This window comes from Lactuca virosa, chromosome 2, assembly GCF_052849685.1.
Source record: "Lactuca virosa cultivar CGN04683 chromosome 2, Lactuca_virosa_CGN04683_v6, whole genome shotgun sequence".
Classification (NCBI taxonomy): Eukaryota; Viridiplantae; Streptophyta; class Magnoliopsida; order Asterales; family Asteraceae; genus Lactuca; species Lactuca virosa.
In genome coordinates, this window is record NC_136427.1 from 27,713,656 (window position 1) to 27,722,746 (window position 9,091).

General features: G+C 34.8%; 1 protein-coding gene across 1 annotated transcript; it reads right to left on the reverse strand.

Moving 5' to 3' along the window:
• Positions 1-7,104: 7,104 nt before the first annotated feature.
• LOC145158985 (F-box protein At2g21930-like) lies at positions 7,105-8,800 on the reverse strand. Its single transcript, XM_079077857.1, has one exon. The coding sequence runs from the start codon at positions 8,728-8,730 to the stop codon at positions 7,432-7,434; it is 1,299 nt and encodes a 432-aa protein (XP_078933983.1). The 5' UTR covers positions 8,731-8,800; the 3' UTR covers positions 7,105-7,431.
• Between the last annotated feature and the right edge of the window lie 291 nt (positions 8,801-9,091).

Here is a 9,091-nt window from a genome sequence, read left to right on the forward strand (position 1 = left end):
CCCAAATGTAATATTAAGGCTAGGACCTAACACAATACTTTATAACTTGGAAGAGGTATGTCATAATACAAGCTATAAAATATTTGAAGGTAGGCGAATGACGATTCACCAATTTCGACCATGAAAAACAAAATAAATTATTAGGTTTTAATTGGATTTAAACTCCTAGATCTTTTGGGATTCATTGAACTTTTCAATGGCATGTTTAAATCTCGATTGTGCCCTCTCAAGTTGTGACTGGGATGCTGAGGATCACAAACAAGGTGTGAGTAACCATGCAAATTAACTTGGTACCCTTAATCTTTATCACCTAATCGATGTGTCGGTTACCCACACGCGCTCCACCGATCTATGATAAATATTAAGTCACCCTTTGCCACTCTTAATAGTCCATGTTAGTGTGCTGGTTACCCACATACGCTCCACCAATGACTTGGTAAGGTACAAAGTGTAAGTTCATGGGTTAGCACCAATTTCACATTTTCCTAAAGTAACTAAGATTGGGAATTTATAAAAGGTTTAGTTACTTTATATTCATCATTATACTTTTAATGAGAATTATAGTCCTTGTCTTACCCATTCGGCTAACGACGCTCCACCAGTCAAGGAAGCGGTGGGTGAGAGTGGACACCCATTAAGCTGTCATTTTATAGGCAACAACCTTATACCCCCCTTATAGACCGGCTTTGTGAATGAGGCCAACTAACGGTAAAACTGACTTGCTCTTATACATATATATATATATTATTAACTATTCATATTTTAAAGTATAAGGGTTGAATTTTAACTTTTAAAAATCTAGGGTATGGAATTAAAGTTTTCTAAAGTGACTTTACAAATTCCAAAACTTGAGGGCAAGTTTTGAACAATTCAAAAAACTTTTCATTTCATAACTTATGAGTTACTAGTTTATTATAATGAAGACTCTTCATTTAATGTAACCTATGTGTTCATTAATGGACTTTAAAAGAATGACTTTTGGTAATCCATAACTTGAGGACAAATTATGGATTCCATTAAAACACATTTAGATCAAGAATTAAACTAACAAACAATTTGCAAATAATTCCTATGATCTACTAAAACTCATAAGTTCATGAACATTCATATCAACAATTTCAAGAATCATATAAACACACACAAAACTTGAAATTTTGATAATAACCATTGTAAATGGATTAGCATAATCATTACCACATCAAAAACAGGGTTTATAAGACCAAAACAGTTTAGGGTAATGATTCTAGTCCATTTCCAGCAGCAAAACTCGAAAAACTGCATTCTGGGCCTCCTACTCGTCGAGTGCATGAACCTACTCGACGAGTAGGATGAAGAAACTCATGGACTCGTCGAGTACCCCCATGGACTCGGTGAGTCCACTGATCAGAAAGCAGTTTTATCGATTTTTTCAACAAGTTTGCATCAAGTATCAAGAAAACAAGCCTAGGCTCTGATACCACTGATGGGTTTTGAGCATTCTAACACTCCTATGGTGTACATGCAACCCTAAAAACCTTGGATCTATGTTTTCTCTAAAATACATGCAAATAATCATTTTCCAAGGTTTTCATCCTAACTAGCATACAATGGGGAACTTGTAATATAACAACTAGTAGAATGACATACCTTTGTGTGTTGATGATTCCTTAAGACTTTGTGAGCCTAGCACCCCAAGTGTGATGCCTCAAATGTTTCACACAACACCAAAAACCCTTGGAATAACTTAGGAGGAGAATACTTTGATCACAAAATCGGCTAGCCCTCACACAATAGTCTAAGTGCCGATTTTGCTAGCTAATGAGGTCTTTATATAGTGTGCCACATGTAGGGTTACACCATGTAAACCCTAATGTGCATGGCTTTTCATATTCCATGATTCATGGGTTCATAACCTCCATGGACCATCCATGGAGAACCCAATAGGTTCGAGCCCAATCTAGTGAATCAAGGTCCTTTAGCCCACTACATAAGAATAAAAGATTTACATAATCAATCCTCATATATTTAGTTAGTCTCCTTTTGATCACAAAATTAATTCCAAATTAATTCTTCATCAATACTAATTAAATAATCATATTAATATATTAGAACTTATAATATATTAACAAACCATAAGTATTCTTTTCTCATTTGCCTATCCAATTGTTCTGATGCCATGCAACCCAAATGGAACATGCTAAACCGGGTCAAGTACATACCCAATATAGTTATGGACTTAGACACTTTATCCAACAAGATCCAGCTGAGATAACGTTAATTATCTTGGCATTAGAGGGTGGAGATCTTGGTTTCTCTGGGATCCTGTGATCATCTTGGCCGTTCTCCTTGGGTTTCTCCCTTTTTCTCCCGAGGATCTCTTTGAGGTGTCCTTTGCTAAGGAGGTAGCTGATCTCTTTTCATAATGCTATGCAGTCCTCCGTCATGTAGCCAAAGTCTTCGTGGTAAGCACACCATTTGGATTTGTCTTTCCAAGCGGTGGGCTTGCTGTCTCTCTTTGGCCATCTTGCTTTTTCTCCAAGATCCTGCATGGCATGAATTACCCCTGAAACATCCACAGAAAAACAATAGTTAGTGATTTAGGGAGCCCTTCTTCTTCTCCTCCATCTTCAAGGGCATTAACCCTGTGATGATCCTGTTTGGAATAGGGCTTCGATTTGTAGGATCCCTGAGTCGAGGATTCGACCTTCCTATTTAGGTTCTCATACTGATTTGAATGGTTGCTTCTCTTCTGGATCTCTCTATCCTCTTCGAGCCTTATGAACCTCAATGCCCGACATTTGACTTCATCTAATCTTTTGCATGGGGTCATCACAAGGTCTTCGTAGAAGGGTGAATCCTTTCTTAGTCCCATTTTAAAGGCTTCTACAGTGGTGGCCATGTCGATGTTGGGGATGCTCAGAGCCTCCCTGCCAAACCTGTTGACAAAGTCCTTAAGTTTTTCCTTTGGATCCTGAACCACTTGGTAGAGATCACTAGTGATATTCTCGAAGGTTCTGCTGCAAGAAAACTGGTTATTGAATATATTAACCAAGTGTGCAAAAGAAGTAATAGAGTATGGGGGAACGTTTAGTAGCCATTTGAGGGTTGATCCTGTAAGGGTCGAACCAAAGCCTTTGCATAGGCAAGCCTCCTTCAAGTGCCCTGGGATGGGAATGATATCCATCCTTTCTCTGTATTGGGCTATATGCTCTTCAGGATCCATGGTTCCATCGTATAGCTTCATGTTAGGAGTTTGGAAGCGCTTAGGAACTTCGGTATCAGCTATCGCAAGAGCAAATCTTGAGATCCTGTGGCTTGTAGGAGATGCTTCTGGTATAGGTTGGACCACTCCGGGTATACTGGAGATCATTTGTCTTAATTGCTGAAGTTCCTTGGACATGTTTGGGTTTATTCCTGCATCAACATTAGTGTAGTTAGTATTAACAGTATTGCTGTTTAAGAAGTTATTAGAGTCAAGGTTTCTAGGAGTGTTGAAAGGCTCATTGAGATCATTGATCATGGACGCTCAGTTATCCGTTTTTGCCCCCCAGGGTGACGCCACAGTGGCAGGAATTATGTCCTTCTGGCGATTTTCTGAGGATCCTACATTATTGAAGTCCAGGATCCTTAGTTGCACAACTGTAGGCGTAGTTTCCTGGGATTTCTGAAATTCTGCCTTCATCCTCTCCACTTCTTTGAGTAGTGCTCTATTCTCCTCTTGCTGTTGGGTCACATGTTGCGTCATTTTCCTCATCATAGTGAAAAGTTCTGTAGTAGTGACTGAGACAGTTGGATACTGGAGCCCTGAGGATCCCAAACTTCTTGGATTAGCGATTGTGGGGCTGATTTTCTTGGAAGTTTCGGGTGTTTTCCTTTGAGTGGGGGGTCCGCTCAGAGGAGGTGGTAGGTTTTTGGTTGGGATGGAAGGAGTAGAGGACGAAGAGAGGATCAGTTGTGTAGACATGATTTTTTTTTGAGGATTTTGAACACCACGACTCCACGGTAGGCACCAAATTGTTTTCGTCAAAATTTACACAAGTACTAATCAACCAAATTGAATGAGAGGTTGTGATGTTCAGATTGTGTAATAGCAAGTAGTAAAAGAAAAATGACACAATGGTTTACAAGGAAAGCCCTTGATCCTTGCTAGGATCTCCGGCATAAAACCTTGAGAGGTGATAATGATCACCTGCCTTGATGATTTTGTTGATATAAATTAAAGATTACAATGAGTTCTTAGTAAGAATGAGTAGCGAATTTCGTAGAGTAAGCTTACGCTAAAGGACAGTGTGTTGTGTGTAGAATACAAGTGTCATTTTATACTCTAAGCTAGCTAACAAGATGTTCGATATTTCCGGGATCTTCTATGACCAGTTCATGAACGTTATTTGACCAAGTATTCCGGGTCTTTTGCATTGTTGAAACGCTTCTTCGTTGAGAATGGGTCTTCCCTTGACTGCTTCTGTACACGTGTTAGTTATAGACAAAATATGACCGTTATGAACATTGATAAAAATAATAACGATAATTAGCCGGGATCTTGATATAGCTGAGGATCCTGGATATATGAGGAACCTGAATGTTATAAGGATCCTGACCCTAACAATGACGATAAATTTTGTATTTTAATTTGAAGACGCACATTTTTTATCCATGATCAAAATTCCTTTTGAATTTTGAATATGAATTATTATTTTATGGTATTAATTCTTATACAACTATTATTTAGAGTATACATTTAAAAGGATAATTTAATTGTCGATAATTTATTTATCAAATGATGTTTTTTTTCAAAAGCATGTGTGTGTGTGTCATATATATATATATATATATATATATATATATATATATATATATATATATATATATATTATAAAAACATGTTTGTATACATTTGTTTATAAAAACTTGTTTTAATATATATATTTTTTTAAATGCGTATTTATATACATTTTATATATAAATGTGTTTGAATACAAATGTGCTTATTATAAAATATGTGTTTATAAAAAAATATATAAATATGCTTTTACAAAAGAAATGTATAAAAAAAACTTATTTGGGTGCACATAAATATGTTTTTTACAAATTGTATTTATAATAAATTAGATGTTTGTATATATATTTTTTTCTTAAAATAAATTGTTTATATATTTATTTATAAAAATGGATTTGTATATATTTATGTACTTAATAAATACATATTTTTATAAATAAATATTTCGAATATAGAAAAGCTTTTAAAAAAAGTTTTTATGTAGAAAATATAATATTTTTTATGTGAAAATATGTTTTTTTGTATAAATATGATTTTATAAAGAAAAAACATATTCAATTTTTTTTGAGAAAAAATGTTATAAAGATAACTAAAGTTCGGATGAATTCAAAACAAAATTTTAAAATCTAGGCCAAAAGGGTAAATTTTGGACCGAATTTGTAATAAAATTTAAAATATGGGCCAAAAGTGTAAATTTTTGACCAAATTTGTAATAAAATTTAAAATCTTGACCAAAATTATAATTTTTGAAAGTTGGATGACCTGTGGATCGGGTAAAATGGTTAAATTGAACACGATTATCGGTTTTTGAGTCTTAATTGATTAAAAAAAAATATAGAATGACTAAATCGATTATGAGTTTATATTATGTAAGGGTTTTTTTTTTGCAATTTTCCAATACCATAAAGATCATTAATTTTGTTAGAAATATATGGCATTACACTCGTTTCCGAGTTCAACTTAACGAGTGAAAAGAAAAAGAAATAGATAGAAGTGAGAATAAAATAAAAGAAATTGGTGTTCCCGAGTTTAATTAAAGGAAAGAAGTTGAAGGAAATTGAATGATCACTATCCCTTCTAGCTTTCCTTCCGATTTGAAAGGATTTGAAGAGAAAGAACGAAATATTAAATTTTCATTCCACTTCTCTCTCACTCGGGAACACAAAAGACAAATTTATTTTCGTTTCATTTCTCTTCTTTTCTCTCTTTATTTTATTTTCTTTTCTCTACTACAAGTCAGGAACTAGGCGTTACTGTTATACAAAGATGTGAGTAATGTGAAAAGGTTAACTGTTTTATTGTTTATTTGAACATAATAATCAAAACAATTAACAAAAATAACCAGTTTTTCCGGAATGGGTATTCCGGACCAATAAAAAACAATTTTCCGACCGATTCCGAAACGCTATTCTAGATTCCGGACCACATTCCGGATTCCAGACTAAAAATTCAGATTTCGAAAGAATAAAAATACTTCGGAAAGAGTTTTCATGAGCATGTTGAAAGTGGAATTTAATCATCAATGTAAAATTGCAATGTTGTAAATTTTGCTAGGCGCTACGCGGTCGGTCAAGTGAGGAGTAGCAAATATTCGGTCTATGTAGGGAGTACTTAGCTAGGGGTTAACAGTAAAACAACGAATTGTGAGAAGGTTAGATATTTGACAAATGTCATAAAGTTCATAACAAAAAATGTTCCAATGTTGAATCGCTTCGAAATTAAATGCTCATTCTCTGATATTAAATTTATCCTCGTCTTTTTTGTATTGTTCCTCTTCATCCACTTCTTCATTGCTCTCCGCTTCAAATTCTTCTTCAAAAAGTTGTCTCATTGTAGAACTTCTTTGAGGTCTAAAATATTCATCTGCATCCATGACTTGACTATTTCGTAAGGCACAACTCCATCTACATCACCCTCACGATTCAATCGGGGGCCTACTTGCAAGTTTGGGCACACTCTGAGGTGAAGGAGAAAGTTTAAAAGACATGACTTTATAAAGTAAACATTTTTTTGGAATGAATTTAGGGTTGCATAAAGTAAGGCACAAGTCCATCTACATCACCCTCACGATTCAATCGGGGGCCTATTTTGTCAATTTGATTATATTTTGACCGAGTTTCGCGAATCCTGACTAGCAAGTTATTGCCAAGTTATCAGCCGAGTAGTCCGATTTTCAGTACATTGTAAATTGTATGCCTATTTGAGGGCTTCTAGAGACCCAATATATACAAATCTCCATCAAAATCACCATTTCCCTCGTATGTTTTTTCGTTTTATAAAGGAACTTTTCACTTTTGTAACATTTATAAAAAGAGCGACTTAATCAAACGATTATAACAAGCAAGTCGTTCAGGCATAGAATATATTGAAAGGAGTATCACGATTCACAAATCATCAAATATATAAACATCACATGCTTGATTAAATTAAACTAACATGAAATAGGACACGATAATATTAAACTACACGATCTAATATAAGTAGTCTCTCAAACCATGTTTCTTAATATTGAGTCGGTACACAATTTACACAACATGCTTCCAACCGATTCTTTCAACATTTTCTTGATGATTCTCATATGCAAAATGCACGCACTAAAACCCAATTTACTCACAAAAAATGTGAGATTTACCATCATTAAAGTTAGCAACATTGATCTCACAACAAACACAACATCAATTTATATCAACTTCAAATAATCTGAAGATATCATCCTCCTCAATTTCCTGATCCAAAAGTGGCATGCTCTTCACTCGACGTTGCAATGCATTCATTATCTTCGACTCCAATTCATGTTCATAACTTACACAATCAGAACACCCGATCAAAAGTAGTGTTTCAGTGTAGGATTTCACAAAGAACGATTCAGAGGTTCCACAAATCTCAACATCATTGAATTGGTCTAAGTTAGGATCATAGACAACAAGTTTACTTTGTTCAAAAGTATAATCATCATCATTTTCCACTTCCATTATAGCTTCACCACTCTTCCTAAATCCCAACACAATCGACCGAAATGGCATCTTAATTTTGAAGAGCTTTGTGAATGATTTTTCAACATTATTCTCCATCATCCATACAACAGAAACATATCTGTCATTTTCTAGCCTTAATTCAACCATTGCAAGAGTGTCCCTTAGCTTAAAAATTGAAATAGACAACTCTAGTAAGCTTTGAATGGGTGAACTTGAACTATCAGGGAGGTTTACCACTTTAAAACTCTCATTACTCATATCAAATGACATAATTGGATTATGAGTTTGCAACTCACTATCTATAATCTTCGTTTGCAAAGCAGACCAATAGATAAACCTATCAATAATAACCTGAGGCTCTGTAACTCCAAATGATTTACTGGGTAGATTTCTGGATAAACTTCTCCAATTCCCAGAGCTTAATGTGTAAACATCAACTTTCCATGGGTCGCTTGTTTCACTTCTCTTTTTAAGCATACGAAATTGTGTAATCTGGATCACAAAAGGGTCATTGGTGTTGGGAAAAACCCCAAAACCAAGAACTGATTCATGGCTCTTGTAAAATTCGTGATCTTTCTTAGGCATAGAAACAACAATCGACTTTCTAACTGAAGGGTTGAAAAGAACAGATGCTTCCAAGTTGGGAAAACTATCATCTCGATCCCAATAATAACCGTGCAAACAGAACAACCCATGAGAGCTACCGACGAAGCTTGAGGGTTTAAGTAGTTTAACTGACAGGGGAAGGGGATGAACAAACCTCTGTTTAGGGAAAGTGTCATCATCTAGAAAAGAGACATATTTGTCTGCAGTTTCGACCGGATCTTCGTACCTTAAAAGCAGATGTTGGGGCTGAGTGACGCTGTGAGCAAGAACAAAATCAGAGCTGTCGATCAAAGACTTCCATGCTTGCGAGACGCACCTGAACCTAACCAATGATTTGATAGGAAGCCTTTTGATGATCTCCTCTTGAATATGGAAAGGTAATTTGTCCGGCATTTTGATTTTGGATGCTGCTCGTTTGAACTTTTAGGGCTTTTGAGACGAGAGAACCAAAGCGAAGATTTGGGGAAATTGTTTTAGGTTAATCTTTAACTTTTACAAATTTTAGAACTTTTATAATTTTTACAAGTTTTTCGTTTACAGCTTATTTTAGAGTACTTTTTATTAATTTGTTTTTGCAAATTTAATGGTCTTTTTAAGATTTTTCGTTTTCATATATGTGTTTTTATTTTTTGATAAAACTCAGTGGTTTTATAGTATTCAAAAAATTTAGATAGTATTTAAAAAGTTTCTCAGTTGTATAGAAAGTCCAAAATCAAGGGTTTTCTGTGTATTTTGTTCAAAATAACTTGAAATG